The 17,697-nt window shown below is 47.9% G+C and overlaps 2 protein-coding genes across 2 annotated transcripts; both read right to left on the bottom strand.

Annotated features, from left to right (window-relative positions):
• Positions 1–1,615: 1,615 nt before the first annotated feature.
• Positions 1,616–7,196, bottom strand: eed (embryonic ectoderm development). The gene is made up of 12 exons (XM_072448211.1): positions 7,052–7,196; positions 6,182–6,334; positions 5,997–6,089; positions 5,830–5,895; positions 5,595–5,720; positions 5,379–5,460; positions 4,965–5,056; positions 3,791–3,924; positions 2,706–2,811; positions 2,452–2,610; positions 2,301–2,374; positions 1,616–1,819 (listed from the first exon to the last, which is right to left on the bottom strand). The coding sequence occupies exons 1-12, from the start codon at positions 7,169–7,171 to the stop codon at positions 1,693–1,695; spliced, it is 1,332 nt and encodes a 443-aa protein (XP_072304312.1). The 5' UTR covers positions 7,172–7,196; the 3' UTR covers positions 1,616–1,692.
• Positions 7,197–7,287: 91 nt separating this feature from the next.
• On the bottom strand, positions 7,288–16,713 carry pwp2h (PWP2 small subunit processome component). Its single transcript, XM_072448236.1, has 21 exons — positions 16,579–16,713; positions 16,381–16,493; positions 15,455–15,549; positions 15,281–15,380; positions 14,869–15,012; positions 14,656–14,791; positions 11,339–11,562; positions 10,841–10,984; positions 10,473–10,543; positions 10,260–10,396; positions 9,969–10,117; positions 9,705–9,852; positions 9,277–9,427; positions 9,019–9,199; positions 8,756–8,903; positions 8,570–8,678; positions 8,417–8,482; positions 8,120–8,338; positions 7,775–7,925; positions 7,603–7,677; positions 7,288–7,520 (listed from the first exon to the last, which is right to left on the bottom strand). Exons 1-21 carry the CDS (start codon positions 16,594–16,596, stop codon positions 7,358–7,360), a joined length of 2,742 nt encoding a protein of 913 aa, XP_072304337.1. The 5' UTR covers positions 16,597–16,713; the 3' UTR covers positions 7,288–7,357.
• Positions 16,714–17,697: the final 984 nt, after the last annotated feature.

Genomic DNA, 17,697 nt, shown 5'->3' with positions numbered 1-17,697 from the left:
CCCCTGCTCCTCCTCTCTCCCTGCTCCTCCTCTCTCTCCCCCCTGCTCCTCCTCTCTCCCTGCTCATCTCCCCCTGCTCCTCCTCTCTCCCTGCTCCTCCTCTCTCTCCCCCTGCTCCTCCTCTCTCCCTGCTCGTCTCCCCCTGCTCCTCCTCTCTCCCTGCTCCTCCTCTCTCTCCCCCCTGCTCCTCCTCTCTCCCTGCTCATCTCCCCCTGCTCCTCCTCTCTCTCCCCCCTGCTCCTCCTCTCTCCCTGCTCCTCCTCTCTCTCCCCCCTGCTCCTCCTCTCTCCCTGCTCGTCTCCCCCTGCTCCTCCTCTCTCCCTGCTCCTCCTCTCTCTCCCCCCTGCTCCTCCTCTCTCCCTGCTCCTCCTCTCTCTCCCCCCTGCTCCTCCTCTCTCCCTGCTCGTCTCCCCCTGCTCCTCCTCTCTCCCTGCTCCTCCTCTCTCTCCCCCCTGCTCCTCCTCTCTCCCTGCTCCTCCTCTCTCTCCCCCCTGCTCCTCCTCTCTCCCTGCTCGTCTCCCCCTGCTCCTCCTCTCTCCCTGCTCCTCCTCTCTCTCCCCCCTGCTCCTCCTCTCTCCCTGCTCATCTCCCCCTGCTCCTCCTCTCTCTCCCCCCTGCTCCTCCTCTCTCCCTGCTCCTCCTCTCTCTCCCCCCTGCTCCTCCTCTCTCCCTGCTCGTCTCCCCCTGCTCCTCCTCTCTCCCTGCTCCTCCTCTCTCTCCCCCCTGCTCCTCCTCTCTCCCTGCTCATCTCCCCCTGCTCCTCCTCTCTTTCCCTCCTGCTCCTCCTCTAGGGGGGATTGGACCCCACGTCCTCCAGATCGACCGCTCGATGGTCGTGCTCTGGATTTAGAAACACTTGTCTTGAATTTATTCAGACTTCAGATATAGAAAAATAGCTTTATTTAAGTCACATGAGATGGAAACACGTGAACTGTAAAAAAACAACTGAAAGCTTCCAATTCTTTTGTGTTGGCACCAGATTCCAACGCAATCGACATGACAACTACTCAAATAAAATGACAATAAAATGGAAAGAACCCCATGACTATTCTTAACAAGCGTCATACACTCTAACATCTCTAACATTGTCACACACTGTTACCGAGGCAACATGAGCATGAGGAGTCCACACTGGTATTGCACAAAGTCAAACACAATATTAGATTTTTTAACACTTTTTTGTGGAAAGTTGTGAAAGCAGAAGCGAGTAAAAGAAAGTTGTGTGTTTCATAATAATGAAAGGAAAGTCAGTCCAAACGATCCAGGACGATCTGGGACGAAGCGGGATGAACCAGGACGAAGGGGCGCGCTGCGTCAGTATTAAACAAGGCACTCAAAGACATCGAGTTTTAGTCATCTTTAAACTGATTTGTAAAGAAATGTAAGATGTAAATTTATGTTTTTGCAGCGTGTGTTGGTGATCCTGGTGTGATCTGGTGTGATCTGGTGTGATCTGGGGGTGATCCTGGGGGTGATCTGGGGGTGATCCTGGAGGTGATCTGGGGGTGATCCTGGGGGTGATCTGGGGGTGATCCTGGGGGTGATCCTGGGGGTGATCTGGGGGTGATCCTGGGGGTGACCTGGGGGTGACCTGGGGGTGATCCTGGGGGTGATCCTGGGGGTGATCCTGGGGGTGATCCTGGGGTGATCCTGGAGTGATCCTGGAGTGGTCCTGGTGGTGATCCGGTGTGATCAGCGCTGTCGGTCCCAGCGCCAGATGGAGGCGTCGTCACACACGGCGATCAGGATACTGCTGTCCCGGCTGAAGCTGGTCTGTCTGATGGCCGAGGTGCACTTTGGGAGCGTCAGGGTGGTGCACCTACACAACACACACGGCATTAGACCAGGGCAGGCAAGACTTTTTATACTGTAGAATATAAAGGTCAATAATTTCTGAATCTCGCCAGGGACACGTGGTAAACATCTGAGGTGTGCAGTCAAAATAAGGGGAAGTTAGAAACAGGAAATAACAATAAAATATCAATCTACAAAAGAAAGCAAACAGTCAATATCAGAAACCAGCAATCCCACACTCTGGATCATCACTAATACATCCACTTTCAGTTCTTCTTCCAGTCCTAAGTTATTCTGAGCCAATAAAACGTGACAGATGATGGTTAACCACAAACCAGGCCAGTCTGTCGGAGAAATCTGCTGATTCAACTATTTTAAAAAAAAGCCATTCTCATGTGGCATTCTTAAGTGTGGCACAAACACACATTCAACTACTGAGTATTTAAACATTTTAAAATGAGTTTCCAAATGTTCTTAGTCTCATGTTTGTGTGGTGAATAACATACTTTGCTTTGTGGGGGTCTTCCACTTCCAGATCCCACACGTAGAGCTTCCCCACTTGGTTTCCCAGAGCGAGCATCTGAGGCACAGGGTTGAGTTGGAGTTGGAGTCATATTGTGTGTCTTAGTTTGAATGTTGGTTCTGAAGGTGCTGTACCGTCTGCCAGAAGTCCATGGAGAAGCGCATGTACCAGATGTCACACTGGCTGTAATCGAAGCGGCCCAGGATGGTCACGTTTGACTCATTTGGTTTAATGTGGTCGATGTCGTCCTCCATTTTTCCTGGTTTCCAACACACGATGGCGTTTTCACACGACTATAACAGAAACAAAAGGATTATTATCAATTATCATCATTTCAATTGTGTTCAAAGTGTAGTTTGTCTTAATGTGTCCAGAGGAGCTCACAGACCTTGGACAGGATGAGGTCTCCCAGCCAGCGCACACAGTCCACATAGTTTCTGTGGATGTCGCGTGTGGAGAAGTCCGGGAAGTGGATCTTCTGTGAGACAAAAGGTCTGGAAAGAGCGAGAGAAGAATAAGGAAACAGCACCCAAAATATATCACCACATTGTTTTAAGTTATATTATTATTTGGTCATTGGGTATTGTACAATAATCAAATATACATGTTATTTTGGTATATTAATACTAAGACATTAACTTAGACATAGTATGTGTCATTATTAAGTGCTTTCCTGATTTTTTTGTAAGTTGGAAGAGTAGGGCGGAACCTTTGTGCAGAAGGTATTGCACCAGGTTGGTTTAGACGGTGGAACTTCCCGTTTCCGTCAAACGTGATCTGGACATGAAAAGCAGTGCTTCGGTTCATCCTTGCTTTTGTCTTTTACAATATTTTCAGATCGCACAATTCCTGCTACGGCGGCCCCGGAGCCTGGGGCCCGTAACACATGCAAAGTGCAGTGTTGTCAAAAGGAAGCGCAGAAAGAAGTGCATCACATGCATCGTGAGCTATTGACATATCGTTTCTATGAACAGTATAAACTGTATAAACTGAGGATTGTGTTAGAAAATCCAGTCATTTGTGTGTGACATATTATACCAACTGCTTTTTCACATTTGTTTTAAGGGCATCAGGCTGTTGTCATGTTCGGGTGAGCGTCTGTCCCTCCTCGGCCATGTGACCGCTCATTTTCATCAGCTGATCGTCCTGATGTGGCCAGTCTTTCGGACATTCCAGGTCTGCAGGTGTGGATGCATGAACGCTCCCGCGGCTGTGACACGCCTGTGACACGCCTGTGACACGCCTGTGACACGCCTGGGACCACTGAGCAGCAGATCAGCTGATAAAGGTTATGTCAGGTCACAGTCTGATGACGCTCACCCAAACATGGCAAGGTAAAAACAACCTACTTTGTCTTTAAAACAAACAAAAGTATATATAAAAAAAGAAGACATGATGAATTACATCACTAGATGATGCGAGGGTGAATAAATATAAAGTTAAAACAGTTGAATTGCCTTCTGCACTTGGTACCTGTTGGTCTTTGAAGGGTTGTACTCATAAGAGCCTCGGATGGCTTTCTGCATTCTCTCAGAGTTAATCCTCCACAGCTTCAGGGAGTGGTCCATCCCACAGGACATGATCTTTTCACCCAGGAGGTCAAAGTCCTGCAGTAGGAGAGGAAGGTGGACTTAGCAGGGCTCAGATGAAGGATTGTCTCTGGTATAGTAGTGATGCTAAACAATCCCGTCATTTTTTTCAAAGTTGCATAGCAAAACACGAAAGTGACTAACAATCAATATTTTCCATTGATGTAACAAGATTATTTATTTCAAATGTATTTGTAAACATTCTATTTAAAAAAATTAAAACTCTTAACAAATTAACTTTTAAACACTTTTCAAACATTTTTTAAAAATAAAACAGAAAACTTGCAAACAAAATTTGTTGTTGAACAAATTAATTAACACCAAGTCAGATGGCCTTATCTGTCTCATTTACATAATTGTTTTTAACACTCACAAAAAACATGTATTTTCTGATGGAAAAATAAAGGTTGCTGTGGCGTCCATCATGGTGTATTTTTTGTGTTATTCAAATTGTACCGCTCTATTTGACGTTCCATTCCAGCTAAAACGTTTCCATTTTTGGTTTTGCTATTTGATGACGGTCCCTAAGCATTCGTCTCCGGCTGCACATTTGATGACGGTCCCTAAGCACTCGTCTCGGCTCTGCACATTTGGATCAGTGTAATTTGCTGCGCCCAAAATACGCATCTGATTGTTAAAAACGAGGTTGTGTCACGTGGCAGTGTAAATATGAATATTTTGGCTGTGAATGATCTGCAAAGACTTTTGCGTTTAGGAGCTATTGACCTCGGAAGTCCGAATCTGCAAATATGACGCTAACTTCACCGCACGTGGCTCCTCCCACTTTCAGACTCGATCTGAGACAGCAGCGGACTCGTCGTGACAACACAGCGTCCTACATGTGTCATGACGTTATTGACGATCGATTGACGAGTGATCAGTACTTTTAGGCGCTTTGGTTATACAATTGAACACAAAAGCTGCGATACAAAAGCACTTTTTTTCTGACGAACGCATCGCATTTGAGAGAAATTGCGTCGCATTTTGCGATACCGCTTATTCTGAACCCTGAAGACTTAGTGACTTTGTTCATTTGTGAGTGGACACTTGATACTCACGGCACTGAGCACTTCATCTCTGTGTCCCTCCACACCCCCGAATATGGCCACCAAAGTATCGGTCTGGATGTTCCAGAGGCGCAGTGCGTGGTCTGCAGTTAGTGTGGGGAAGGAAAACGTCACAAATATAATAAAGAGAGGGATATGCACACATTTTACAAGAAGCTAGATGGGTTTGCAACTATTTTTACAAACACGATTAGAATGCATGAGTGGAATGCCAACCTTTCACATTTGAATTATAAAAGTATAAACAGCCCGTCTGTAACTAAAGTCCGAGTGAGTGATTACAAGAACACCTGACCATCACACATTATGAGCTTCAAAGGTAAAACCGGGTCAGCTCAAGACTGACAACAAGAGGACACAACCAACTGACCATACTAAAGCTAATGTATGAAATAACAGTTGTACCTTTGCTGACAGAGAGCAGGAGGTTTGGGTCCCTGGGATGAAACTTCAATTCATTAATGGCATTTCCATGACCTACATAATGCTGGGAACAAAGGGAGATCGGCATGAGCTTTACAGAAATCCTAAAATGCTCAACAAAATGCAATAAGGCAGACAATAAAGATGAGATATCCCATGAAAAAAGGATGAATTCTAAAGCAGATAAATGGTGTGCACCTTGATGCATTGCATGGTGATGTGGTTGATGACCCGGATGATTCCCCTGGAGCCGGCCACAGCCAGCAGAGGGTGGCTGGTGTTGGTGTCGTAGGTCCAGGCACAGGTGTAGAAGTTCTCGTCCGCCTGGGCACGCGCCGGTTGAGGAAACTCGACGACAACAACACAACCGTCCTCACGCTCCGGAGGCGAAAAGCGACCACAGAACAAGTCACCAAAAAGGTAGAAAGGATACGTCAGCGTCTACGTAGGACTGCAGCAGGCGGATTTCTCCCTGAGAGTGACATTCATATAGAGTGACCTGAGAAAATACAGAAGTGCATGATTATTCAAATGAGAAAAAAGTATATGGATATCGATTAAACTTATACCATTGTTCAATCGGAAGAACATAAACGTTACCCTGTTGCTGCCGACAGTGGCAAACACCAGCGGGTCCCCTTCTTTACTGTTCCAATTAAACTGGACTCCGAAGAGCGGCTGGCCGTGATCCTCCTAAAACAAAGAGCCAACACAAGGAAACCATGACCATGTGTGATATATGTCGACGGTGCGCTCGGTGACTACACGTCGATCGCCATCGTTACCCTCAGGCTGTTGACACACTTGAAGGAGTATCTGCACTTCTTGGACTTCCACTTGCCCTTGCCCCAGCTCTTTTTGCTGGGGGCGTTGGCCGTGTTCGTGGGGGTGTCAGGGCGCTCCGTGTTGGTCCCACTTTCCACGCTGACAGCATCGTCCTGGGACACACATGCAAACTTTTCATCCCATGTGTGTGCCTCCAGAGTGATACATGTAGTGGGTGTGTGTCATATCTTTAATCATCATTTAACACAACCCGGTGTGATTGACGTGCACGAGAACAAAGAAATACTTTTTGCATTGATTGCGTTCAAAATGAATTTAGTTTAAGGTGATGCAGAAGACGCTGTACCACAATATCTCGTGTGTAATATTGTCTAAAGAATAACTAAAGCAAGGCCACACAGAGGAAGCACTGCCCTGATCTGTTCAAAGTGACAGTGCCAAACGCTCCAATTTATATGTCCATTCTTGTAGAGGATCGTAAGTACAGAGGCTGTTATTGTGCATTGACTCTCATATCACCCTGGGAAGATAAAGGTAAGATAAAGGTGTAAGAACATGAAAGTTGTCTCGCTGCCAGAGCCCATGTGACTCCACGTGAACGTACACAAAGCCTCGGGAATGAGCGCGTTCGTGTCCCTCACATCGCGGGACAGTGACACTGGTCTCACGCGGGGGACGTGTCCTCCACGTTATGACCAGTGCTCGCGGAAAGAGTAAAAACAGCAGATGTGTGTGAGAGAAGCCGGGCGCAGGAGAACAATGCTGCTGCCGCGGCGCTAGCTCCCTATGCTAGTAGCCCGCGTTAGCTTGATGCTAACCGGCGGAATGTTTGATGATAAAAGCGGGTTGCGGACGGCGCGGAGTCTTACGTTCTCGTCTCCGGAGAGGTCGGGATTACTGTTCTCATCACTGCTTAGTTTCTGTTTTTTCGCGGGCACTTCTTTTCCCGCTGGAGACGGGGACTCAGACATGTTCTTATTTTCCCTCATTTTGGCTCAAACTCCGCCTTTTCCGCCCTGCGCCGGAAACACTTTGCCGCACGAATACAAATTAAAATAAACCCTTCTGAAGGCCTGCTGGCAACAAGGAAACTGAGAAAGGACCATCGAGGGTTTATATACATTTTATTAAAAACATGTACAAAGCAGAATGTTCAGTATGTGCAGATTTGGACGTTACAGTATCATCTCTGCCTCCTCCACAGAAGCATCGCCGCTTTCCTCAGACACATCATCTTCATCGTCCTCTTCATCGTCCTCTTCCTCAGCCGTCCTCTTCACTCCTCTCTGTTTGGACAGGGCCACTGCATACCGAATATTGTATTTGTTGAAGTCACACCTAAAGACAGAAATAAACCTGATTAAGCGGTGCTGCACATTCCCAGACTAACAGTAAATGGGGGATAATGTGTCGGACTCACAGTTTGGAGAGACTGTCGTAGTGTCTCTGGATGGCTTTCTGCAGAGCTTGGAGTGTGGGCAGGAGGGCGCCGGATCTAAGAAATGCATACCAGGCAAATAGTGACAAATACTGCTGAGCGGACAATGTGTCATTCATTCAAGATCTACGGGTGATGGCTGAACTGATCCCACCTATTCTTGAGTTTCTGCCCGTGCAACATGAGCAGGCTCTGGGCCCAGCTCATGTAGAACTGTAGGTGACCAGATTTCTCCAGACAAGTGGCTAAGAAGCCCAACAGCTTCTCCACATAAATGTCAGGCAGAGAGCCACACACCACACCGACTGAAAAATATAGAGAAATGCGTTTTATGCTTATCAAATGTATGTATTCTAAACGTGATTATAGTTTGACACTTCAGATGAATAAAAAGCAACATTTATATAAAACCAGACAAAAATGGTTCATTATAAACCATACCGCTACAAAAGACTCAAATCTGTAATGACACTGGTCTAAACGTGTATTGCGTGCTCACTCTGATCGTGGGGTACAGTTTCGATGACCTCCTGCTTGATGGCCCTCTCGTTTAGCCTGAACGCCAGCACGATGGCAGAGGTCCACTCCTTCAGGCGGAGCTGTTTGCGGATGCTCTCCGGGGTGACGTCCAGGTCCAGGTCGTAGGGGTCAAACACCATGGAGCCGTCCAGCGAGTAGACCAGCAGGCCCTCTGTGCTGGTGGCTGCCCAACTCCGGCCTGACAACAGACCAAACGCCGCATTTCTAAGACAAGGAAAGCTCCTTAATGCCTGTGAAGGGGCAGTGTATTACTTACCCGTTGGAGAGAAACGTAGAGATGAGACTCTAATTTCAGGTTTGAAGTGTCTGGAGCTCATATCGCCTTCAGAAGACCGGAAGAGGAGAACGCAAGGTGAGCCGTTTGACTAAAGAGGTGAGAGTCAGCCTTCATTATGTGGACGAGTCATACCTTTGCGGACCCCAGGCAAGCTGATGTTCACCCCATCCCCGTCTCCTGCTCCATCATCCACCAGAGCAAGACTGCCAAACTCGGTCATCTTACGACGGTCCAAAAACTCCTGAAAACGTACAGCGAAATGAGGAACGTCTGCTTTAGGATTACAGTGAAATAACTGCGGTGAAAGGCGACGCAAACCTCCATCGCATCAAAGGACAAGTTACAGGAGATCTCAAACTTCTTCATCAGCATCTGCGCCTTCACATTGTAGATGCACACAAACTTGGACTGGCCCCCCGCCAAAATGGCCTCCCCATCGGCAGAGTAGCACAGAGACGTAAAAGACCTTTAGTGACAGAAAACGCACGTCAAATAGGTGTAATCTGCATGATGTTTCAGCACGATGGAGGTTCAGTGGTGAAGGTGGTGCGCTCTCATCAGATAACCGGGCAGTCACTCACTTGCCCTTGGCGGTCTGCTTGGCGGTGACTTTGTCCGTCTCTTTGCGTCCCAGCTCCAGGTCGTGGCGTCCGGACACCGAGCCGGTCTGCGCGGCGCTCTGAGGGCTCCAGAACGAGATCTCCCCGTTCAGAGTGGCCACCGCCAACTCCTGCCCATCAGGGCGGTACGCCACAGCCAGGCCTGAGGACAAAATGCAGTCAGTTTTATTGTAAGTGAAACACGCATCCGTTTCTTTTGGCAGATCACAGAGTGCGTACCGTCTGATGTGAGGGCCAGTGTCTCTTTGACCTGCCAGCTGTCCAGCATGTCCCACAGCCGCACGGTCTTGTCCCACGACGCGCTGGCCAGAACAGACTGCACCGGGCTGAAGCACAGGGAGGAGACCGGGCCCTCGTGGCCCCCCAGGACCTGAGCAGCACACAACTCACCATTACTTTAAAGGAGAGACATTTTTATTTAACCACATGAGAATAATTCCCCCTTGTCCAGTAGTATTTAGAGTGATTCATGTATGATTAAGTCGTCTTTATTCTCTTGCGGACAAGAGGCCATAGCTTGAATGGTGACGCGTTTAGGATTCAGCATTTTGACACAAATTGAATTAATTCCTTAAAGTGATGTAAAAAGGCTGGCACAAAGACAGAAGCACTATAGCTCTTCTTCAACAGGGAGGTACTGCACGTACCTCCAGCAGTCTGCCCGTCTGCATGGACCACAGGAAGATCTCAAAGGAGTCCTGAGCCCCTGCGCTCACCAGCTCTCCACTGACATCTACTGCCAGGGAAGAGAACTGCGCTGGGCGAGGGGACGTGAACGTGCGGAAGTTTCGGTATCTTTAAATCAGGCACAAACGAGCAGCTGTTATTTCATTTCTCATAGTTATGGCATTGTCTTCCAGAAAACTCCTTTAAACCCATATGTTTTCATACATTGAAAAGCACAATGTCACCTGTGCAGGTCGAATGCCCGAACCGTCCCGTCCAGAGAGGCGCTGACCACCACCATGCCACTGGAGTTGAACGTGACCTGAGACACGCTGCTGCTGTGCTCTGTGAACGTCACGAAGCACAGGCCGCTGTTTGTGTTCCACACTTTCACCTGCCGTGAGGAAAAGAGCCAGAACATACTATTCAAGACCGATTCAATGTGTCTAAAAGAAGTCAGATGAATATCCTCGGTTTTACTCATGGATATAATTCTGTTTTGCAGCTTAGGCCCTGAAGACAAAGGAGAACTTGACCTTGCCGTCGTCGCCGCCGGTCGCGATGTGCTGTCCGTCCGGAGAGTAGGCCAGGGACGCCATGTTGTTAAAGTGACCCTGCTGTTTGAACACGTACGACTCGCTCTGCCACTCCCACACCAGCAGTTGGCCCATCCCTATGGAACGTGCAGGATTATACACCATGAAAACGCACTGAAAACACTCTGGTTATCTACAAGAACCAAGACGTACGTGAGCAGCCGAAGCCGATCCAGTCTCCCGTGCTGTTGAGAGCCACCGAGGCGATTCTCTGGTCTGAAATACTAGCACACACGGAAAAGTTCATGTCATTTCCTTTGTCACAATTCGGTGGTCGTAGCGCAGTCAGGTCTTTCTATAGGACGCCTTGTGCTCAGTCGTTTTAGACACATTACTTTGCTGAACAGGGACAAAATACAGCCTTCTGCTCTGATCGCAAACCGTTACCAGTGCCAACCGATGCAAACAATGAAAAGTCCAGTTCAATACGACCGGTCAAACGGCCTCATACTGTAGTCGATGTGCGGTCGTAACTCCTGAGATCTCCCCCGGCGACGCTGCTGCTGCTGCTGCTGCTGTACCTGAGCGAGTGGATGAGGTTGAACTCGGGCAGCTCGTGAAGGTGGAAGATCCCGGAGGCGAAGCCCGTCACCAGGATGTGGGTGGGCTTATGGAAGGCGGCGGTGGTCAGGTTATTAAAGTCTCCCTCCTTATTAAAGAAGTGCCTGAGAAACAAGTGAGAGGTCAGTTTAAGCTGTTGGGCACGGTGTACTTTACAGCCGCTCCAGAAGAACTCTGTGGGAACCCTTAACTGCAGAACGTTACTTTACGTGTACAAACTGCCATTACTTTCCCGCTCCGCATAGCTTATAGTTCATGTTTTGTCTTGTAGATGTGGTTTAATAATACAAAAATAAGTCACCAAAAAAGGCTAAAACGATAGAATAAAAACATTTTCACACTGCTACAGAATCAACAGACAAAAACACAAATTCGAAGCACATATATTCTGATTAAAGATCTAATACGACCTCTGTTCACAGACTTCATTAGGTTGCAGGATGCAGGAGGACTCTTACTTGCTGCTCTGCTTGTAACGGACGTTCTTGGTCTGCTCCTTGTCTTTTTGGGAGTGTGCTTTGCCCCTGATGACCTGCCCCTCCTGCTGCTCCATGTTCTCCTCCTCCTCCTCCTCCTCCTCTTCCTCTGTCCTCTGGGACGGCTTCTTGTTCAGGACTAAACCGTCTGGCTCCGTGTCGCTCTCCCAAACGCACAGGGACCCGTCTTGGCTCACTGTGTACAACTGATAAAAGAAGCACCACCACTGATTAATACAAATACTGATAAAAATATATGTTTTGACCTATAATACAGTATGTACTTTAACATTTAAGAACTATTTAATGCTTAGGCTACCCCAAATGAATTGTCTGTTTGCTGTAACCCGAGTCAACATTTTTCAAGTGGCTCGGTCGGTAGGCAAATTCTTATTTTTTTTCACTTTGAAGGCAAAAAAAAAGATCCAAATTTTGCCATTTTTGGAGTCGGAGTGACCACCAGGGGTCAGGCTTCAACAGCCAATGACGGAAAACGTCTCGATCAACCCGATCAGGAGACTAAATCTCACGATTTTAAGATATTTCAATCGACCTTTTGAGTGCCGATGTCCTTTATTTTGGTAGCGAAGGCGAGCGGGGGGAACATGCGGGGGACACGGACACCGCCATGTTTGTTGTGATGACGCTGCTGGGTGTGTTTCAATCCCAGAATGCATTTGCGTAAGTCAAATTTCACACCCTGACAGAGCCTGGCATTACTCTGGACATGTCAGTGGCGCCGACAAGGACACTACGGGCCAACCGCCATAAAACAACAGTCTGAGGAAGAACAAGCCCTGGACTAAAACTGTGAGGAGACCTTGCTCAACACCCGGTCTGGAGAGACGGGAGATGGCGGAGGAGAGTGGATCGGGGATGGAAGACATTCTGGACGGCGTGGAGGAGCAGCCTTTTCTGCCTGCACGTGCCCGGAAACGTAAAAAGTCCCTTAGCTCGCCCGAGGGTTCTGGGAATGAGCAGCAGGATGAGGCTGAAGCTATTGATATCCGGGGTGAGAGCAGAGACTGTAAGGTGATCATAAAGCTTGCACAGGATAGTGCATCCTTTAAGGAGTGGAATTCAGTGGCATTGTCAAAGAGCCTAACTGTAGCTGTGGGAGTGATCAAGAGTGCGAGTGTCCTTAGAGATGGCTCGCTGCTGGTCGTGTGCAAGGACGCGGCTCAGCAACGGAAGGCGATTGGAACTAAACGTCTGGGTGGAAAGGACATTCTTGTGTCTGATGCTGAAAGAAACACGGTCAGAGGAGTTATCGTAGGTGTCCCTACGGCGACGTCTGTGGATGAAGTTAAGGAGAATTTGACTGGAGTTACGGTGGTGGACGCTAGGCGTTTGAAGGTGACCCGGTTTGGGGTAAGATGTGACAGCTTGTCGGTAATGGTAACACTTGAAGGGAGGTGCCTACCTAGTAAGGTGTTCATTGGGTACATGTGCTATAGCGTCAGGCCATATGTTCCGCCGCCCCTGCGTTGCTTTAAGTGCCAGCGCTTTGGGCATATTGCAGCGGTCTGTAGAGGGAAGCAAAGATGTGGTAAATGTGCAGGAGATCATGAGTATGGGAAGTGTGACGTGGGTGCAAAACTGAAGTGCTGTAACTGTGGGGAAGAACATAGCTCTGCCTACGGGGGATGCAGGTTTAGCAAAAGAGCTGCTGAGGTGCAGAAAATAAAGGTCTCTCAAGATATATCCTATGCAGATGCAGTCAAGAAAGTTTCAAGTAACGAGTTTAGAGTAAATACAGAGAGAGGAGCCAGCGCTGCTCCCAGCCAGGGCAAAATGAGAAAGGCCAGCGTGGCTCCCAAGAAGTGTGAAGGTTTCAAGAGTGGAGGTCCCAAGTGTGCAGGTTCCAGAATGAATGAGAATACCCTGGTTGTGGATAGAGAGGATTTTGTACTCTTTATGGTGGATGTTGTAAACTGTGCTGCTCAGACTCAAAGCAGAACTGAAAGGATCAGGATCATTGCTAAAGCTGCAGGGAGATTCCTTGGAACAAAGGAGCTTGATTGGGCAGATATAGAAAACAGGCTAAAGGCGCTAAATGGGAGTCGGAGTGATGGGGGTCTGCTTTTGGGGAGTCAGAGTGATCAGAGTGACGAGATGGGGGTGGGGGTGGTCTCCTGTCCTCGTCCAGTCTCGTAGACGCACGGCTACCAAGCAGCGACATCAGTGGAAATATTAAAGCCTATAGAATGAAGCCTAAAGAATAAAGCTGTACGGTGGAAGCACCGAACGTCAAAGAAGGAGAGGAAGATGAAGAAGAGTCTCCCTGGAATAAAGCCGGTTGTTGTCTGAAACAACAACAACTATTCTAGTCACAAAGACATATCATGACCTCATGGGCTTTGTAACACCAAAGCAATGGAAGGAGTACTTTTACGGACTACGACAGAGTCTGAGGACTACGATAAAGTCTGAGGAATAAAGTCTGGCGGTAATGCAACACTTGGATGCCAACCGCCATAAAACAACAACAACAACAACAACAACAACAACAACAACTTGTTATGATCTCATGGGCTTTGTACTTCCAAAGCACCGAACGTCAAAGGGGGCGAGGAAGGTGAAGAAGAGTCTCCCTGGAATAAGGCCGGTTGTTCTCTGACACAACAACTATTCTAGTCACAAAAACACATCATGACCTCATGGGCTTTGTAACGCCAAAGCAATGGGAGGAGTACTTTTACGGACTACGACAGAGTCTGAGGACTACGAAACGTCTGAGGAATAAAGTCTGGCGGTAATGCAACACTCGGATGCCAACCGCCATAAAACAACAACAACAACAACAACTTGTTAAAGCCAATATAACGTCTCCTGTTTTGATACAGACGCATGTGGAGGATTGAAAACGATGACGCGCATGTGTTACGCGGTGCGTTATCAGTCCGCTGTGATGAAAGTCAAGTTAACAAGCGTGATAAAAATATTTGACACGGTGGTTCAGGAAAGACCGGTCGGAGAGTCGGCGAAATAATTGAAAAATAAAAGATTTTGACGTTTTTTCAGCAAAATGCTGATATTTATTTTTCAGTCGGCTAGTTTCATAGCGGGTCGGTCGGGTTACGGCAAACAGACATATTATTTTGCTCAGCCTTATGCTGGTCTATTAGCGAGGTAAGGGTATTAAATTATTAGTAGGCCCTCAGACTAGATCTTTTTTTGCCATTATCAGGTTAATTCTTATAAGAATCTGATTTATTACGTAGAAATAGCATGAAGAGCAAACCAAATACTGAGCTCAAATCAAAGTGGCATTAGTGTAAATGCAAAGTAGTACACACATCCAGACTGTCTTTCTCAAAGAAGCAGCCCACAATCACGTCCTTGTGGCCCCCCAGGGAGTAGTAGATGAGGTTGGCCCAGCGCTCGGCCCCAAACACCCAGGTGGACATGTCTTTGCTCCCCACAGCAAAACACCTGCCGGGGACAGTTAGAGTCAAGAACACACCAACACTGCCTTTTCAGAGCGTTGAAATGTCACGTTCCACTCTCACTTGGAGTCTGTCGTCCAGTCGATGCAGGTGGTCTCGTCGTAGGGCCCGTAGTAGCTCTTGTCCAGCACAAAGGCATTGAACTCGCGCTGTTTTCCCGGAGCGTGGTACATCAGAGCCACGTTCTCCTTGGTCACCACAAACTTCCTGGAGAGGGACAAAGCAGACTTACGACAGCGCCATTGACAACTACTACTACTATTAAACTGATAACCGTCTGGAGCTAATTAATTTAATTCATTCATTCATTCATTAATTAATTAATATACATATATATACACATACACACATACATACATACATACATATATATATATATACATACACAGAAGGAACTATAGTACATAGACCATGTTTGACTTTTTGCTTCAACCAATTACCCACAGAAAGACTCTGAATAAAAGTATGTTCTGACCTTCCATCGGGGGAGAAGCTGATGCTGTGGACAGGTTTGTGAAAGTGGAAGTGGAAGAGAACGGCCCTCGTGATGAGGCTGACCAGCAGTGCAGCGCCATCTACAGACACAACGTTTTAACAATCAGCTTGAGTTAGACACAGTTAAACCTCTAACTCCAGTTTCTGTTCTTACCTTCATCCACAACAATGGCTAGATTCCCATTGGGAGAAACGCCCACACACGTTATGTTTTTTGTGGTGGAGACGGGTAAAGTCTCTGAAGTGTTGCTACAAACCAAAAAGACAAAAAATGCATGATTGTATTTTATAATAAACGTGTTGACCTGTTGTGTTCATGACAGCTGTAACTGCGTGTCCAGTAGGGCTGTAACTGCGTGTCCAGTAGGGCTGTAACTGCGTGTCCAGTAGGGCTGTAACTGTGTGTCCAGTAGGGCTGTAACTGTGTGTCCAGTAGGGCTGTGTGTCCAGTAGGGCTGTAACAGTGTGTCCAGTAGGGCTGTGTGTCCAGTAGGGCTGTAACAGTGTGTCCAGTAGGGCTGTGTGTCCAGTAGGGCTGTAACAGTGTGTCCAGTAGGGCTGAGTGTCCAGTAGGGCTGTAACAGTGTGTCCAGTAGGGCTGAGTGTCCAGTAGGGCTGTGTGTCCAGTAGGGCTGTAACAGTGTGTCCAGTAGGGCTGTGTGTCCAGTAGGGCTGTAACAGTGTGTCCAGTAGGGCTGAGTGTCCAGTAGGGCTGAGTGTCCAGTAGGGCTGTAACAGTGTGTCCAGTAGGGCTGTGTGTCCAGTAGGGCTGAGTGTCCAGTAGGGCTGAGTGTCCAGTAGGACTGTAACTGTGTGTCCAGTAGGGCTGTAACAGTGTGTCCAGTAGGGCTGTGTGTCCAGTAGGACTGTAACAGTGTGTATTAGATCTGGTACATGGTAACAATACATTAATTGCTCTAATTTGCGTTAAAGGAGCATAAATGATGCAAAATCAGCTTTAATGAGCTTATAACCTTAATGTTTCCTCGTCTTTAATCAAAGATGCATTTTAATTGACATCACACCACATCTAATTTAGAGAAATACAATCATGTAAATGATCTGTCTCGTCGTATTTACTTTTTCAGGTCGAAGATGGATATTCTGTTTCCGACTGGACTGATGACCGCGTTCCCATCTTTGGAGAAGTTTAAGTTTCCCTGTCGATAAACTGCTCCGAGGAGATTGGAAAACTGAAAAGAGACGATTCATTTCGTGTTGTTATGATTGATCTAATGTTCCATGTTCCGTTTAGCATCAGAACAAAAAGTAACTTACCCGATATGCAAACTTCATCTTCCCTCTCTAGGCAAACATCCACACGCGTATTCAGGTTATAACTCCAGTCTTTGCTTCATAAACTCATCCATTCCTCCACACGATGCTGCGCTCACACGTGCGCCCGGTTTGTTGACACGATGCACTTCCGCGTTTCTGCTACGCGTGCGCTGTAGCGCGCCCTCTAGCGACCGGGAGGGACACGCCACAGAAGGACACGACACAGAGGGACGACACAGAGGGACACGACACAGAGGGACACCACAGCTCCATGAGGCAGTGTGATCATTTTTTTATTAGGCCCGAGCGCCACAAGCTGGCGAGAGGCCTATTAATCTCGTAAGGCCGTGCGAAGCACGGCTGCGAAAGTGCGCACGTAGTGCGCACGAAATCGAGCGCGAAGCGCTCGCCCACTTCCAAACACTCACTAACGCACTCCTTCACTCATGCACGCCCCGTGCATACTAATTAGTTGTAGGAAAATGGAACATTACCGTTGTAAACGGGCGAAGCCCGTGCAAAAGTGCGCACTAAACGAGCACTTTACATTGAGATGACGACCGCGAAGCGGTCGTCATCCCCATATAAAGCACTCATTTGCGCTAAGTAGCTCACGAATACGTTCCCCATATCTTGCATGTTCCGTGCATATAGGTATGTAATGCAAAAAAGTAACATTATTACTGTGTAGAGGGCCAAAAACACAAAGTGGGCGGAGCCCACTCAAAATTAACGAAAGTACCCGTCAGTGACCAGGGACCCACACCATGAGGTAGGAAAGCGCGAGCGCTTTCCGAAAATGTATAGTTTATGATATTTGAAAAATGGGAAACATTGTTTTCGCATCGGAATATTTAGGCCCGAGCCCCAGCAGGGCGGAGGGCCTATTGCTCCCGCAACGCTGCCGAAGGCAGCGTTGCAACTGTCTGACCAAACATGCGGGCGCAGCCCGCATGTTTGGTACCCCGTCGCCCCTGGCAAGTACAGTGAACTAGCCCATGCAGGGCGGAGGGCCTATTGCTCCCGCAACGCTGCCGAAGGCAGCGTTGCAACTGTCTTACCAAACATGCGGGCGCAGCCCGCATGTTTGGTGCCCTGTCGCCCCTGGCAAGTACAGTG

This window comes from Eucyclogobius newberryi, unplaced genomic scaffold, assembly GCF_026437365.1.
Source record: "Eucyclogobius newberryi isolate DKJ021-1_F unplaced genomic scaffold, fEucNew1.0.hap1 SCAF_1, whole genome shotgun sequence".
NCBI lineage: Eukaryota > Metazoa > Chordata > Actinopteri > Gobiiformes > Gobiidae > Eucyclogobius > Eucyclogobius newberryi.
The sequence above is the reverse complement of the archived record's forward strand: the minus strand, read 5'-3'. Positions and strand labels throughout refer to the sequence as shown.